We start from the raw sequence: 18369 nt of genomic DNA on the forward strand, positions 1-18369 counted from the left end.
TGTCCTTGAATCCAAAACTATTTCCTATGATCAGGTCTTCTATATATCTTTGTGACTTAACAAAGCCAAGTCTAAAATAGCACCATTTCTTGATATGTTAGTGAACTTCTGGAGAATATTTTTATTTAGAAATACAAGAACATCTCAGACTTACCAGTCATAGAATTAATTGCTTTCCAACCTGATTCCTGATGTTAAATTATACAAAACAACTGTTGCAGTAGAAATTATCTCTCTAATAACATTACAGAACTCTTTTGGCAGTGAAAAAGGAGCATGGTGGCATATGGCATGCTGGAAGTGATAATCTTTTACTAAACTGTGAGTTGTGCTGTTATTAATACACACTGCTGCTCCCTGCATTTTCCTGAAAAGCAGCCACTGATTTTTAGAGTGTTCATCACTGAGATTGCAGGAAAGATCTACTGTCCCAATGCATTCACTCATATCCTGTACCAGTAGCTCAAGGTCCTCCACTTTGCTGCATAATCTTGCTACATTTACATATTCATCTTTCTGACTTCTCCTCCCTAGTCACTCTTCCAGCAAGATCTTGCTTATTCAGCCACTTTATTTTCCTTTGCTGTCCATGGGTCTACTCTGTGACATTCCTTTCTGCACTGCGATGACCAGATTTGTGTGATTATTCAATTTATACTCAGGCAGAGCCTTGAGACTTCACAAGCATTTCCCAGCTTTTTCCTGGTGTTTCTTTAAGGTTTCTCTTAGAAATGAAGCCAAGATCAGCGTTTGCAGGAGTACTCCAGGCCCTTAGGTGAAACCTATCTATCAGAGAACATGTCTTCATAATTATACACCAATGCCCAAACTTCCCCATATCTTCAAACCTTCCCTGTTTGCTGACTTTCCCTGTGGTGGCTGAACAGCAGGCCTGTAAAAGCATCACTTAATTCTAACTTGAATCAACTGTACCAGTGAGAAATCTGTCAACCTTTCCTGAGAATGGAATCCTGTAATGGTAAAAACCAGCTTGTTTGCCTGAGAAAGAATTCTAGGACTGGGACTGTTACTTGCACCTGTATAAACTATTCTGAACTGTCAAAGAGAAAAAATGCAAACAATATCTAAAAAAAGACACTTGCCAGCACATAGGCATCTTTGGTGAACTGACAAATCCTTACGGGGTAATAGCTAGTTACTGACCAATTAGAAGTTGGCATGATATGTTTGTAAAACTCTATAGAATGGGATGTGGGAATAAACCAGGACCTTTTTTCATTGCATGAACAAGAGTGTGTCTTGTCTCTAACGTGAGGTCACAGAGACACTTCCCTGTCACTCATCTGGCAGTGGTCAGAGCTATTCCACTGAACATCTGGGCACCCACTTCTTTCAGAGCCTTACCTAGCATGGCATACAATCATAGAATGGTTTGGGTTGGAAGGGACCTTTAAAAGTCATCTAATTCAAGCTTCCTGCAATAAGCAGGGACATCTTCAACTAGACTAGGTTGCTCAGAGCCCCATCCAATCTGACCTTGAATGTTTCCAGGAATGGGGCATTTACAACCTCTCTTGGAAACCTGTTCTAGCGGTTCACCACACTCATAATAAAAAAATTCATCCTTATACCTAGTATGAATCAACCCTCTTTAAAACCATTATCCTGGGTTCTGTTGCTAAAGGCCTTATTAAAAAGTCTGTTCCAATCTTTCTTATAAGCCCCCTTTTTAGTATTGAAAGGCTGCAATAAGGTCTCCCCAGAGTCTTTTGTTCTCTAAACAACCCCAACTGTCTCAACCTCTCCTGATAGGTGTTCCATCCCTGTGACCATTTTTGTGGCTCTCCTCTGGACCTACTCCAACAGGTCAACCTCAACCAGCTCCAGCAGCATCCAGTCAGTGTCATTTGTTCTGATATGAAGGATAACCAGGGGACTGCTTCCTACTCCTATGTGAAATTTTCAAGACTTAGATTCCCATTTTTTATTAATTGTTATGAACAAAAAAAAGGTTACCTTTTTTTTCTAAGAGAAGGAGCAGCAGAGGAGTTTTTGAGCTGATCTGAGAGTTGACCGTTGGCCAAGAGTTCTTTGTTAGTGAAATATTGTAACCGCCAGTTAAGTATCCTTAAGTATTGCCATTTGACTCTCTATTGTGGCGGATTCTTGTTTTTCCAGCACCACCCTAGTCTGTTGCCAGGAGGATGACAACCCCCCCTCAGACGGTGGGGAGAGAGGGATATTTGCATCTCAGGAGACATGCAAATTTACCCCCAAACCCAGACTACCTTGGGACAGGACCTTTACCAAAACGTGGAAAATACCCCAAAAGAGACGAGCCGAAACAGAATTAAAAGGTCAGAGTGGTGTCTGGACAGCAGGGCCAAGGTCCGAAGCCAGCAGAGACGCTTGAAAATCTCAGTCACTCCTCGCCCCAACTATAAACGATGCCAGTCAGACCCAGGACCCGCTGGACTGACAACCCAAACTGAGAAACCCTGGGTATACCCCACTACCTTGCGAGGACAGGACTCCCGGCTCTGCCCCCTTGGGGACAGAGCTGCAAATCCTCCTCTTCTGATTCACTGCTGGGAGCGGCAGCAGAACTCCGCGGATCTGCCAAAACCCCCATTCTCGAGCTGATCACTTTAATAAAGGCATTAAAAGGAGGAGAATCTCCTGCCCTGTTTATTTCATTAATGCTCTGAGCAAAATGTACACTTCCTTTGATTTGTCCCTTGTCAGGCCTTTGAGTCTGCGTGGCACAATAGAGGCTCAGATTTTGGAAACTGGACAGTCATGTGTGGATTGCTGTCCCCTTGTAAGCATTAGCCTTGTGAGAAAGTAGACTATTGTGCTAATATAATTCTGCTTCCAGAACTTCAAAAATATTGCTCAGAAATAGCACAAGTATTTCTATGTGAACCTTTACAAACCTTCAAACCCTCCAGCTTGCAGTAACATTGCTCTTCCTGGTAGTCCAAGTCTCTGATCCTTTCCCTTTTGTTTGCAGTTATCCTGTCTTTTCTATACACTCCCTCTATATTATATTCTTTCTTTTCCTACCCAAACCCTTGATAAAAATCTGTAGGTTTAAAAAGCTATGTCTTCCTTTCAAGGCATAGTTTTCTTCCTCTACCACAGCCCATGAAAAAGTGCCCTTGCATGTTTGCAGAAGAATCACACTGATAAAGTGCTCTGGAGTTGTCTGAGCTGAGCTGAGCTGGCATGCTCAGCCATATACATGAAGATCTCCATATGATCCCACAAGCACCTCACCATATTTCAGACCTTGGTTTCAGCCTTTTTACTCTCCATCAGCAAAGACTTACCTAATTTCACTTGAAGTGGGGATGGCTCACAGTTCATGGCTACAGTCTCTCCTCTCATACCACAATCTCTGTCCAAAATAGATGCAGCTGTTGGATCCTGTTGAGAAAGAAAATGAAACAAAACAATAATTTAGCTAAAAGTTCTGCAGTCTGTTCTCTGACTGTCAGGTGAGTCCATTCCCACCCACATTCAGAGGGAACAGAAAACATGCCAGTGTTTTGAATGGCTGAAACCTAGGGAAACCTAGACAAAACTTTGGAAGCATGCTTAGTGTGCTATGTTTAGTTTCCGGGGTACTGTAAGTACCCCTGAAAACACCAGATTTCAACATCTGGCTTATATGATAGATAATACTGAAAATATAATATAGAGGGTGGGTCACCAGTTCAAATTCAGCCTGCTCTCGCAATAGTCCAAAACAATTTCCATGGGATGACTTTGGGGTGTTGTATGAAACACATTTACAGTTTCAGCTGAGTTCCAAGTGGACCAGTCTGCCTCATGAGTAAAACTAAAAAGCTCATGACCAGCTGTGTTAATGCCCATCTCAGAAGAAATAAGGACTAAATGAGTAAGAGAATTCAATCTCTAGTCCCTCTTGGAGAGGAGTAAAGAAGTCCGTAGTTCCCAACCTGGATCTATTTGGTTTTGACTAACTAGAAAGATTTAATTTCAGTATCTGTCAGCACAGCATTTTTTACTGCCACTGAAATCCCCCTGAAAACCAAAGTTCCTCAAACACTGAGTCCACACCATTATGCCTACTTGTAGGCAACCTAATTCAGGTAGTTTTGTACTCTATGGTACAGCATAGCAGAGGATTTAGATATACAAAGTGCCAATTCAGGCAGCTCCAGCACTGATGAAAAGATGATTTTTGAGTAATCTTGGAAATCCAGAGAGGTGCCAGCTGACTGGAAGCTAGCTAACATTGTCCCAATTTTCAAGAAGGGCAAGAAGGAGGACCCTGGAAACTACAGGTCTGTGAGTCTCAGTTCAGTGGCCAGTAAAATAATGGAAAAGATTATTCTGGGAGGTATTGACAAATGGAGGACAACACAGTCACTGGTCACAGCCAGCATTGCTTCATAAGGAGAAAGTCCAGCTTGTCAAACCTGATTTCCTTCTATAACAGGGTAACACACCTAGTTGATCAAGGGAAGCCAGTAGATGCAATCTTTTTTTATTTCAGAAAAGCTTTTGATATTGTGTCGCATAGTATCTTTCTGGACAAAATGTCCAGCACACAGCTGGATAACCATGTTACATGATGGGTGAACAACTGGCTCAGCAGTTGGGCACAGAGAGTCAATGGGGTTAAAGAAGACTAGAGTTTGGTCACTAGTAGGGTTCCACAGGGCTCCATCCTAGGCCCAGTTGTCTTCAATATCTTCATTAATGACTTGGATGCAGGACTGTCTTAGGTTGGAAATGGGGGTGTGTATTCTATTCCTATCTGTGCAGCAGTTATCTTCTGTTAATTGGGCAGTTTTCTTTATCTCTTCCACAGCCAATCCTCCCTCCAGAGAGATATCTTCTGTTAATGGACCATTGAGTCTCACTGCATGACTGATAAAATTACATCATCCCATTGTGAGATGCTCTGCCCAGAGGGAGGAGCCAAGCATTCCTACCTGGATATAATCTGAGATTTGGAATACCACAGTCAGCTTTTTTCCACTGTATTCCTAGAGGAGCAGCCTTTTCCCATTGGATTCCTAGAGGAGCAGCTTTCTTCTCCACTGGATTCCCAGAGGAAGACCAGGCGCATCTACACCACCACTGGATGTTCAGAGGAAAACTACACCCTTCTACAGGATCACTACTTCAACAGAACCACATCTGTCACTCCAGGAGGACTACAGCCACCATTTAATCAGACTGCTACCAACACCCTGATCAACAGGGTGTCAGGTCATATTCTGACTCTGTCAGTGCTGGGTTTTTTGTTTGTTCTATTGCATTTGTATTTTTAGTTTTTCCTGGTAAAGAACTGTTATTTCTATTCCCAAATCTTTGCCTGAGAGCCTTTTAATTTCAAAATCATAATAATTCAGAGGGAGGGAGTTTACATTTTCCAATTCAGCGGCAGCTCCTGCCTTCCTTAAGCAGATGCCTGTCTTTTCAAACTAAGACAAGGACTCAAAGGAATACTAAGTAAGTTTGCTGTCAACTCCCTTAAGGACATAGAGGACCTGCAGAGAGACCTCAACAAATCACCAACCATATAAAGTTTAACAAGGACAAGTGTGGTATTTTCTGAGACCTCCGTCGAAGGGAGGAAATGATGAATCTGACTCCATGTTCTTAGAAGGCTAATTTATTATTTTATGATCTATATTATATTAAAGACTGTTATATTAAACTACACTAAAGAATAGAGAAAGGATACAGATAGAAGGCTAAAAGATACTAATGAAACACTTGTGACTCCTTCCAGAGTCCCGACACAGCGGGTCATTAAGTAAAAACAATTCACATGAAACCAATGAAACAAGCACCTGTTGGTAAACTATGTCCAAACCACATTCCAAAGCAGCAAAACACAGGAGAAGCGAATCAGATAATTATTGTTTTGATTTTTGTCAGAGGCTTCTCAGCTTCCCAGGAGAAGAATACTGGGCAAAGAGATTTTTCAGAAAATATGACAGTGACAGACAAGTGCCAGATTCTGCACCCAGGATAGGGCAACCCTGGATGTGTCTATAAACTAAGCAACAAGAGGCTGAAAAGCAGCATAGGGCAAAGGGACCTTGGGGTTGATGCCTTAAGTTTTAGCTTTTATATTTTTCAGATTCTGTGCTGCCTAGGTATGTAGCTCTGAGCTTCATATTAAGTGTTTGTAAGCTCTCTTTACAAGGTACTTAGACAAAACAATCTTTTTCCAGCTTGAGAACCAAGAACAACTGTTACAAGCTTCAGGTCCAAAAAGCATAAACAACGGGGAACTAAAGAGAGCAAACAAGGAGGATGGAACTTCATAACCTGAAGCTATAAAGGGACAATTAATCCCAATATGAAAATGGACCAAAACTTATAAAAGTGTAAAACCTCGTGACTGGTTGTCCATTTTGTGACCATTTTGGTTCCATCTTGGGTGTAGCCCTGGCCAGGCTCTTGTACTGCCCAAGGTGTATCCTTTAAGGCCTTTTATTAAATGCCTATTTTATTCTTTTAGCTCTGCCTAGTCTCTGTTCCGTGTCAGCCTTCTCAAGACATCAGTTCTGGCATCCCAGATGGGACAACAAGGCTTGTGGAAAACCTCCTGGACTAGAGGAACGCCCAGCTCCCCCTGCTCCCGCCGGCACTCCTGGTGGAGGCCCCAGCTGCTGTCCAGAAGGTATCAGAGCCAGAGAACCCTCGGACCTGGTACAGAGACGCGTGATTAATTAAATAAAGGAGTTATTCTGTTTTAGTACCTGAGTTAGGTGTTAGGAGATCTCTTGTAGTTTTGTTTAGTGTCAAAGGTCCCTAGGGGGTGAGACAGGGGGTTGGAAATTTAACTAAGGGTAGAAACCAGTTTTAGATTTAGCTGAAGTCTGCTGTTTACACTTGTGTAGTCTGTTAACCTGTTAGCTAGCAAAAAGGCCTGCAAAAAGAACAAAGGAGATTCAAAGCTACTTAGAAAGGAATGTAAGCATCCAAGCTGAAAAGCAATAAGGAGAGGGGCCCCCATGGACCTTGGGGCTGAAGCAGATGGAAGAACTCAATTTGGGTTACAACTACGTGACTGAAGAACTGGGCAAGCTCATAAAATTGATAAAGACAGTCTAATACATATGCATATGTCTTTTATGCATATGCAACAGGTCAGGGGATAAAATAGACTTGGGAATTTTCAGGGGTGCGCATGTCCTTTGGGAGGGCTATACCACATGCGTCCAGCATTGAAATAAATCATACCAGCTTTACAACTTTTAAAAATTGTGGAGGTTTTTTTCCACAAATCAGGGATCCGGGCGGAGCTGTCTTTGCTCTGTTTTTTTCTGCTAGAGTAAGAAGGGCAACCTTCTGAAAAAGTGGAGCTTTAGATTGCAGTGGTGCTAACCTGGATCTAGGGGTGACACAGTGGATTAGCTCTTAAACTAGGGCTCCAAAGGTCACAAGGTCTAATCCCAGAATGTACTTGTTGTTGCTTGCTTTCTCTCCCTCCTTGGTTCTTTTGATTTTTATGGGTTCTCTTACTCATACATGTTAAATTGGGATGTGTATTCTCCTATGAGTGTTGTAATAGCAAAATCCCGAGAGATAGTCCCCTAGGATTAGTACTGAAAAATTGGGGGGACCTTACTGGTGAGGTTTCATTGTTTTTTAATTCCAAACTTATCAGACTCTCAGATAATATATGGCCAATATATGAACTCAATAACAATGAGACGTGGCCCGAGTTTGGTAGCTTTGATAAGAAGTTAATATCAAGTTTGATATCCCGTATTCATGAAGAGAGATACTTCGATGAATTAGAATATGCTAGGCTTTTTATGGTAGTAGCATGTCAGCAAACCCCAACAGCAAACAAAAAGGACCAACAGCAAACAAAAAGGAAGAGCATATATTGGTCTTAAAGAAGAAAGAGGGGAAAAGTAAAAAAGAAGAGCCAATATTGAATAGTGAAAGTAAAAACAAGGAGGAGGCAGAGTTATACCTCATCGCCCCTGATTTGAGGGTGGGGACAGCCCCGGCCATGCTCGCGGAGGGCCTGGACCCGAGTCCGGGCAGGGCCCCTCCATCCTCGCTGCCGCCGGTGCTGCCCCTGCCGGTGCTGCCGGTACCACCGTCATACGAGCAACCGGGAGCATGGGGGTGCGTGCCCCTGGCAGGCTCCCAGCCAGTGAATGAGGAGGGGGGAGGGATTTGGCAGACGCCGTGGCCACTGCAGCCATGATCAACCACTCCAGCTAAGCCCCCCCCCTCCCACCCCACTAGCTCCTGGGGGGAGCAGGGGCAGGGGGAGGGTACAGCCAGCATGTGCAGCCCACAGCACCACCCCTAGGGGAGGAGCCGGGGGCGGAGCTTTCTGCAGAGAAGGCGGAGAGGGCCCCTCCCATAGGGGGAGTGGCGTTTCTCTGGCTCTAAGGCCTGTGAGTTTCCATAGCAACCCCGAACGCCGGGGAGCTGCCTTAGATGACGTCATCAATGCGCGCAGACACACAGCCCGTGTTCAGCAGCACTCTTAGGTCATGCATGGCGCTTTCTAGGATCGGGACTAGTCGAAGTAGATTATTTGCTACAACAGAGTTAACAGAGTCAGACAGCTTTTGCTCAAGTGGCTCTGAGGATGAGGGGGATGAGATTATTGCTGCCCTGAACAGGCGAAGGAGGGAAAAGATGGCAAAAAAAGCCATCAAAGAACGTAGTCCAATTGCCAAACATACTAGGTCAAAAAGGGAAAAAGAAAAAGAACCACTTTTGCACGTCCTGTTACAGCAGGCAGTCAGCAACCAGAGGCCAATATATATAAAGGTTTGATAGTCCCTTATCGAGTTGGAACAGTGGAAAACTACTAAAAAGAGAATCACGATAAAGTGGCAACATTAGTAGAAAGAGAAATTAACTCACAAAACCCTGACTGGGCTGATTTGAACTCTATGTTAAACACATTACTTGATCCCACTGAGACATGAATGGTCAATAAAGCCATCACAACGTCAGTTGAAGAGAGCATAGCTAATGGATTGCTCCAAGGCACTGTCACACTAATATTCCCCCTAGAAAAACCAGGGTGGAATCCAAATATATCAGAACATGTGGCAAGGTTAAAGCGACATCAAAGTCTTGTGGTATATGGGTTAAAACATGGGGTCCCTAAAGCTATAAATTGGTCAAATATTTACAAAATAAGGCAAAATTTTGATGAATCACCCACTGATTTTTTTAAAACAGGTTAAGAGAAACTGCCAACAAACAGATCTAGACCCAGAATCAGATGATGGTAAAGCACATCTGGTTTTGTTGTTTATTGGTCAGGCTTCAAATGACATAAGAAGAAAGCTGCAGAAGATAGAAGGAGTTTGAGACAGAGTTAAATTAGTAGAAGTGGCCTGGAATGTGTTTCAAGACAGGGGCCCAACTGAAAGAGTTAAATCCCAACCTAGTAAGAAGACAACTCAGGAAGTCATCCAAGAAAACTTCCCCTATGGAGAAAGATCAGTGTGCATATTGTAAGAAGTGAGGACATTGGAAGAATGACTGTCCAGCACTGAAAGAAAAATCCTCAGTTCCCCAACTACCAGTAGTACAAACCTTAAGTGGTTCAAGTTCTGAGTGATGGGGACTGAAGGCTAGCCCCCAGCAGAGCCTTTGGTTATAGCTAAGCTGGGGAAAGATGACATCGAATTTTTAGTAGATACTGGAGCAGCATATTCTGTGCTAAATATCTTAGAAGGGAAACTGAGTCAAGATACTGTACATGTTGTTGAGGCGACCAGGGTAAGCGAAACACAGCCTTTCTTCCAACCTTTAAAATTCAAACTGGGGAAGCATTGGGTAACCCATCAATTCCTCTATATGCCTAACTCCCCTAAACCATTGCTGGGGAGGGATTCGCTACAAAAATTGGAAGCAGAAATTAAATTCAAAAAGGGAAAGGATGTACGAGTTGTAATTCCTGAATCTAAATTTGTCCAAGTTGCTGCACTTTTTATACAGGAAAAAATGTGGTGAAATTCCCATTGAAGTTGAGAATGAAGTCAATCCAATACTGTGGGCCAGTGGTATCCCAGGAAGATTCAAACGGGCAGAAAGAATGAGTTTTGCCCTTAAACCAGGAACTAGACTGGTAAGGCAAAACCAATACCCTTTGAAATTAGAGAACCGCAAGGGATTGGTATCTGTAATTGAAAAATTCCTACAACATGGTTTATTAGTGCAATGTGAGTCCAAATTGAACAACCCCATTTTAGCTGTTAAGAAAGCAGATGGTAAGAGTTATTGATTAGTACAAGATGTAAGAGCAATTAACAAATTTAAAGAAGACATACAACCAGTAGTAGCCAATCCCTATACCCTTTTGACCATACTGACAAAAGAATAAGGATGGTTTGCTGTTGTAGATCTGAAGGATGCCTTTTTCTGCATTCCTGTGCACAAAAACAGCCAAGAGGTTTTTGCTTTTGAGGGGGAAAATCCCGAGACAGGGAGGAAGTCAACTTACTTAGACAGTTTTACCCCAAGGTTTCAAGAACAGTCCAACAATATTTGGCTAGCGAAGAAATTAGAAGACTGGAAAAAAAAGGAGCCAGGAGTTATTCTTCAATATGTGGATGATATCCTGATTGTGGCTAGAACCAGAGATGACTGTCTACAATTTACCGTAAGTTTATTAAAATTATTGGGACTGAATGGGTACAGAGTTTCTAGAGACAAAGCACAGATTGCTAAGGAAGCAGTAGTTTACTTGGGGCTTGAGGTCTTCCATGGACACTGACAGCTCAGCAAAGAACGAAAAGGAGCCATCTGCCGACTCCCAGAGCCCCATACGATAAAAGACATGCAAGCTTTCCTGGGAATGGTAGGTTGGTGTCATTTGTGGATAGCAAATTATGGACTGCTGGTAAAACCCCCATATGCAGCTTTAAAAGCAGCTGAAAAAGGAATTATCATATGGGCTGAAAACACTAGAGCAGCTTTGAAACAGCTGAAACACTCTCTGATGTCAGCTCCAGCACTGGGACTGCCAGACTTAACTAAACCTTTTGAACTTTTCACACACAAGAGACTGAATGTGGTTTTGGGGGTACTAGCACAGCACCTCGGGAACCAACGGAGGGCTGTGGCCTACTTTACTAAACAGCTAGACAATGTTGGCCAAGGCTGGCCAGGGTGCCTCAAGGCTGTGGCAGCCACTGTCATTTTGATCCAGGAAGCCAGAGAACTCACCCTTGGGCATCACATTGTAGTATATGTACCCCATGCTGTAGCAGTTATACTTGAACAAAAGGGGGGACATTGGCTGTCTGGTAAACAGGTGCTTAAATATCAAGTGTGGGAGCCCAGCACATCACTCCTGATGTCCGGAGCTACCGAGAGAGCCCCTGAGGGGGCTCGGGGGGCTTTGGAATGTTGCCAAAAGCACTTGGTGGCTTGATTTTGATCCATCTAGGGATGTGCCACCGATGTATGAGGAGATGGAACCTGTGGGAATTACCCGGGTGCTAATGGTGAAGAGAAAAACGTAGTTATAGGGTAAATTATAGATTTTGGGGTGTTGTACAGGGGGGTTATGGAGGCAAGATGGAGGAAACAGGGCAGGTCACAAGACTCTTCCTCCTTCTTCTTGTCGTCCATCTTCTGGTGTTGTGTTGGCACTTGGGGATTGGTCTGGGGTAAGAAGGTATCCGGTGACGAGGGTGATAGGTATTGGGGGTAAAAGGTAAATATGATATACGTAGTTTTTGATATAAAAGATGTGCCCGCCTTGGGGGAAGGTCAGAGTTCCTTTGGCTGCCGTGCTGGTCAGATCCCAGTCGGGCAGAGAAGGGACTTTATAGATAAGATATAATAAACAATTCTGAAGACCGAAAAACTCTGGAGTCCAGACTCATCCTTTGGGACACAGCCTGCCAGAACCATCCTAAGCGTGCGTGGGGACAGAGACAAACAGCCGAACCCCACAATCAAGCACTGTTATTAGAGCAGGATGATGTTACCTTGAAAACAACTTTGGTTGTTAACCCTGCCATGTTTCTGTCCTCCACCTTAACTGATGGTGTGCCTAATCATGACTGTCTACAGTCAATCGAAGAGGTCTATTCCAGACAACCAGCCCTGAAAGACATACCCCTGGAAAATCCAGATTGGGAGCTTTTTACAGATGGAAACATCTTTATGAAAAATGGCAAAAGGATGACAGGCTTTGCAGTTACCATGCAGGACAAGGTGATAGAGGCAAAGGCCCTACCAGCAGATGTGTCATCACAGAAAGCTGAACTGATTGCACTGACGAGACCCCTAGACCTGAGCAAAAGGAAAGAAGGTAAATATATGGACTGACTCTAAATATGCCTTTAGTGTTGTCGATGCCCATGGAGGCATCTGGAAGTGTTGGGGAAGATGAAACAGGAAAGCTTTACAAATATGATTGTTTGGCAAAAGATTTTGAGAATATAGAAACTATAAGTGAGATTGAAATGAAAGCAAGCTTTGACATCCTTTAGTTACTGAACAACCGGAAAACAATGGTGTGGCCGGATGAAGGTAATCCCCTCTTGATGAAACAATACCCTCTGCAAGCAGGCAGGTCCAAGGGTCAGAGCAGACCCTGCCAGCTTGGCAGAAGGGGTCCGAAGAGTAGATTTAGGGTTTAAAATGTACCACAATATGGTAATGTAGTGATTCTTATAGGCTGTATGTAAATGCTATAGGATTTGTATGCTCTACTAGATTGGTTAGCGAGAATCAGAATATTCAACACAGAAGATGATTTATTGTATTGTAACGCGCTCTTGCTCTCTTGCTCTTGCTCTCTTGCTCTCTTCCTCTCTTGCTCTTGCTCTCTTGCTCTCTTGCTCTTGCTCTCTTGCTCTCTTCCTCTCTTGCTCTTGCTCTCTTGCTCTCTTGCTCTCGCTCTCTTGCTTTTGCTCTTGCTCTTACTTTTCTATGCTCTTAGCTCTTGCCTTTTACGTTATTACCCTCTCATCCTCTCTCTTCTCTCGGGCCTGCTCTGAGCTGCAGCTGGCAGCTCCCAGCAGGGCCCTGTACCCACGCCCTTTGCAATAAACCGCAAGTTCCACAACTTGGCTTCAGAGATCTCTCGTCTCCGTCCGTCCCGGCCGTGCAACCCCCAGTCTCGCCTACATGGAAGGAGAGAAGACTTCTGAACACTCAAGGTTCCACTTTGTAGAAGCTCCAGACTTGCATCATGCTATCCAGACCCACAGGACTGGATACACCTGCACATCCCTTCCAGCCTGGAGACTGGGTCTATCTTAAGTGGTGGGACAGTGATCCTCTACAAGCCAAGTGGGGAGGACCATTCTAAATCCTGCTGACCACCCTCACCTTAGTCAAAGTTGATGGCAAAGTGTTAGCGTTCAGGAACGCATAATCACGGAAAATGATTATATGCAGGTGCTTTTATTGAAGAGCTCTGGGTGTCAGGGGTACAAACCCAAATCTGACTCCGACATAGGTTCGGGATGAACATGCTTTTATATTCTACCGTTATATAACTTTCATGTTAATTATTAAACTTGTATTGTTCTATAGATTTCAGCCAAGCATAGCGTCCTTAGATTAGGAACACATCATTTCTCATGATTCTTCTTATGATTATACAATAATTATATTTAATTACTAAACAATCATCACATCTAACAATTATACCATTTATCATACTACTTACATAGGTGCAACGCAAAGCTTAACATTTCAGAGTCTATCTTGACATTTTCCAGGGCCCCACTATCAAAAGGACCCTGGATTCACTATTCCAGAGTTAAGAAAGCTGCTCCTGAAACAACTGTAAAAACAGACTGATGCAGATGAAAATATGTTTTATAATTATTCTTCTTCTGTGCCTAAAGAATTGTTCGCAATAATCATTATTCTTCTTTGCATGATACCCAACTGTGCAAGACATTACTGCTGTTGGACATTCATTACTGTTTATTATTGTTTATTATTGTTGTTGTTTTTATTTATTTACTGTTGTTAGATATGTATCTATTATTAGATATTTACTAATAGATATTTATCTGTTGTTAGATATTTACTGTTGTTAGATGTTTACTATTGTTGGATACTTATCTGTTATTAAATACCTATTATTAATAGATATTTAGAATAGAGACTCGACAAGGTAAAGGCCTTGACAAGCCTCTAAAGGGGGGAAATGATGCCTTAAGTTTTAGCTTTTATATTTTTCAGATTCTGTGCTGCCTAGGTATGTAGCTCTGAGCTTCATATTAAGTGTTTGTAAGCTCTCTTTACAAGGTACGTAGACAAAACAATCTTTTTCCAGCTTGAGAACCAAGAACAACTGTTACAAGCTTCAGGTCCAAAAAGCATAAACAACGGGGAACTAAAGAGAGCAAACAAGGAGGATGGAACTTCATAACCTGAAGCTATAAAGGGACAATTAATCCCAATATGAAAATGGACCAAAACTTATAAAAGTGTAAAACCTCGTGACTGGTTGTCCATTTTGTGACCATTTTGGTTCCATCTTGGGTGTAGCCCTGGCCAGGCTCTTGTACTGCCCAAGGTGTATCCTTTAAGGCCTTTTAATAAATGCCTACTTTATTATTTTAGCTCTGCCTAGTCTCTGTTCCACGTCAGCCTTCTCAAGACATCAGGGTCCTGGTTGATGGCAAGTTGAGTATGAGTCAGCAGTGCCCTGGCAGCCAGGAGGGCCCTCTGTGTCCTGGGGTACATCAAGCACAGCATCATCAGCCAAAGGAGGTGATTGTCCCACTCTGTACTGGTGAGGCCTCACCTGAAGTACTGTGTGCAGTTTTGGGCACAACAATATAAAAGACATTAATCTATTGGAGAGCATCCAAAGGAGGGACACAAGGATGGTGAAGGGTCTAGAGGGGAAGCCTTATGAGGAGTGGCTGATATCACTTGGTTTGTTCAGCCTAGAGAAGAGAAGACTGAGCAGAGACCTCATGGTGGTCTTCAGCATCCTCACAATGGGAAGTGGAGGGGCAGGCACTGATCTCTTCTCTCTGGTCATCAGTGACAGGACTCGAGAGAATGGCCTGAAATTGTTTCAAGGGTGGCTTATGTTAGATATGAGGGAAAAGTTTTTCACCCAGAGGGTGGTTGAGCACTGGAACAGGCTCCCCAGGGAAGTGGTCACAGCACCAAGCCTGACAGACTTCAAGAAGCATTTGGACAAAGCTCTCAGGCACATGGTGTCATTCTTGGGCTGTTCTGTGTGTGCCAGGGGTTGGACTAGATGATCCTGATGGGTCCCTTCCAACTCAGCATACTCTATAATTCTGTTTTATGATTCTATGATATTCAAACTCCTTTCATGGCAAACATCAAACTTCTTGTAACTGTCTCTATTTAGCACCATAGTAAATAAAATTGGTTTTCAAACACATTCACTTCTTCCCACTAGAAGCTAGAAACTAAATTAAACATGGAGATATATATATAGATATACAGGATGTGTAAAATGGTAAGTGGCAGGCCACCACCTGTGTCGCGGCTTCCCAGATAAGAACCTTTTCTCTAACAGTCTGGGAAAAGGAAAGATACAGCTGCTTTTCAAAAGCATGACTACAAGAGCTGGATGCTTCCTAGTAGTACTGAAGAAAACTAAGTCCTTGGAGACTATAGGAAAATGACTGAGGACCCTGTGGACAGGTAGCTGGGGATACAATTGGAAGAAACTGAAGAGTTGTATTGGCATCTTAACAGGAGTTATAACAGTACAGAAATAATACAGTAAATCAGTTGTTGCTCCCTGGATGGAATGTGTTTGGCATGACTTGAAACCTATTCCATGATGATTCCCCATACACACACATCTGCGAAGGGTGATGGAATGAAGGGCGGAGCAGAGTGGAGAAACCATGGCCAGACTCTGGAAATCCTTGCAGGGAAGGGAACTCAATGATACTTTATAGCTGATAAACCACATAGCACCTGTCAGTCAGGGGCAATAGGGGAAGACAGTCTACTGCTGAGCCAGCAACTGTGGGGAAATTCCTCTCCTTAAATGAACTTGCTTTATTAACGCCTAATAATAATGCACACCTCCATCCCAAAGTTACCTGCCTCCAAGGTATGACCACCCCTCACTGGGCATGCACTCTATATTCTTTTTCACTGTATCTTTAAAAGCGTAGCTAAAGAATTTTACACCAATCAGTAACAAAGGTATGCATGACTAGAGTCACTCAAGACTCATCTAAACACAAAGAAATCATATAAAAATAAGTTGAGAATGGGGGAAAAGTTAGGGAAGACTCCATTATAACTGCTGGGATCAGTTGGTGGGCTGAACTTGTCTTCTCCCCCATATGGATGCCTATTGGGTAAGAATCATACTCTATGCATGTGCTGAACATTTTATTCAGAATTAGAGCTTGCCTGTTGTGTTGGTTTTGCATGGCCTGTTTTTTTGTAGCAGGGGGGCCACAGAGGTGGATTCTGTGAGAAGCTGCTAGAAGCTTCCACCATGTCTGGTAGAGTCAGTCTCCGATGGCTCTGAAGATGGACATGCTGCTGGCCAAAGCTGGGCCAATTAGAAAGGTTGGTAACACCTCTGGGATAACATATTTAAGACAAAAATCAAAACAAAGTGGGCCACATGCAATTTTTCCTTCTAGTCAGAGAAGAGGAGGAGGTGAGAACATGTGAGGGAAAACAACATGGAGACACCAAGGTCAGTGAAGAAGGAAGGGCAGGAAGCGTTCCAGGTGTCAGAGCCGAGATTCCTCTACAGGTCATGGTGATGACCATGGTGAAGCAGGCTGTCCCCTGCAGCCCATGGGGATCCATGGAGGACGCAGAGATCCACATGCAGCCCATGGGGGAGATGCTCATGCTGGAATGGGTAGATGTCTGGAGGAGGTTGTGATCCAGTGGGAGACCCAGTGGAGAGAGAGGGCCCTTGCTTCCAGGCTGAAGCAGCCTGTCCTTGGAGGACTGCACCCCATGGAAGAGTGACCCCATGCCACAGCAGTTTGCAGAGGACTGTGTGCCTGTGGGAGGAACTCGCATTGCAGTAGTTTTGGGAAGACTGCTGCTTGTGAGATTGGAGCCACACTGGAAAAGTTCGCCAAGAACACTCTCCTGTGGGAGGGACCCCACAGAGTAGTAGGGGAAGGACTCCTCTCCATGAGCAGTGGAAGAAAACCTCGGGTGATGAACTGACCAAAACCACGTACCCTGTCTCCCTGCCCTGTCAGTGGGAAGGAGAGAGCGGGCTGGGGGAAGAAAATATGTTTTAAGGGCCTATTTTACTTCTCATTATCCTCCTCTGACACTGTTAGTAATAAATTCGCTTTGCAACTTTAAGTTGAGCCTGGTTTGCCCTTGAAGTATTTTCTCATGGTCCTTAGCTCATGAACCCTTCTTTAATTTTTTTTTCTCCTCTGACCAGCTGTGGCAGGGAAGGGTGAGTGAGCAGCTTTCGTGGATGCCTGGCATTGTGCCAGTGTCAAACCATGACACCTGCATATTCCTTAAGTATATTTTTGCACTCAGACACTATCACCAACAACCTTTGAACCTTAACCTGTCATGATTTTATATTAATAGAGTGTTATTACATAAACTGTTTGTGTGAATCCTTTGTGGACACCGGCAGCTGCCAGCAGCAGGTAACATGTCCTAGGATGACGTTATGATGCTTGTATCCCCATTTGTGTGTGCTGTTTATGCTGGATATTTGGATATTATGTTCTGTGCCTTCAAGACTGGCTCTGAAGAGGGAAAGTTTTGTTTTGGATTCTTATCAGCCACTCCCCCACGGCCGGCGGGACATACAGACAGTACAGTACATAGTGCAGCTTTTGCTTTTTGCCTAGCTTTTCACTTTGCTCTTGCTTCTGCTTTGCTTCTGCTTGCTCTTGCTTTCTGCTTCTTCTCATTAGTTAGTTTAGCTAAACAGTGCAAATTTCTTCCTGGACTGTTTCTCCTTTCCTGTTTTGGACCTACTCGAACCTGCTCCGGACTGGGACCTAGGAAACACCGAGAGTTTGCACCCTGTGACCTGCAGCAGCTACCTCAGCGCCGGAGGGACTGATAACAGAGCGACCACCCCAGGAGAGACTTTCTGAATTTGTCATCTTTTTTCAGAGTAGTGAAAGAGTGGTGTCATCCGGTATTGTTAATTTTGTGTGCTGGGGGGTGCTGTGCCTGTTAAATAAACAGGTTCTTTCCACTTCTCTCTGAGGAATTCTTCCCGAACCGGTTGGGGGGAGGGGCCGTGTGGGTTTGCTTTCTGGAGGGGCCCCCCTTTGGGGATTCTCTCCCAAATTTGCCCTAAACCAGGACAAACAATAATAAAGAGAAAGACCTGCTGAGGGGGGTCTCCCTTATGCTGTTGATGTGTTACCCTAAGTCAGTCAAACCACACTCCTATCTAGTAGGACAGCTCAGTGAAGGATCCCT

General features: G+C 43.7%; 1 protein-coding gene across 3 annotated transcripts in view; it reads right to left on the minus strand.

Annotated features, from left to right (window-relative positions):
- Positions 1 to 18369, minus strand: part of LOC103825026 (protein FAM219A-like) — a 221873-nt gene that overhangs the window by 134267 nt on the left and 69237 nt on the right. For all 3 annotated transcript variants that reach the window (XM_050986455.1, XM_050986454.1, XM_050986456.1), the window contains exon 2: positions 3294 to 3390. In XM_050986455.1, coding sequence (XP_050842412.1) covers positions 3294 to 3390 — 97 coding nt within the window. The remainder of the gene's footprint in view (positions 1 to 3293; positions 3391 to 18369) is intronic.

Source organism: Serinus canaria, chromosome W (genome assembly GCF_022539315.1).
Source record: "Serinus canaria isolate serCan28SL12 chromosome W, serCan2020, whole genome shotgun sequence".
Classification (NCBI taxonomy): Eukaryota; Metazoa; Chordata; class Aves; order Passeriformes; family Fringillidae; genus Serinus; species Serinus canaria.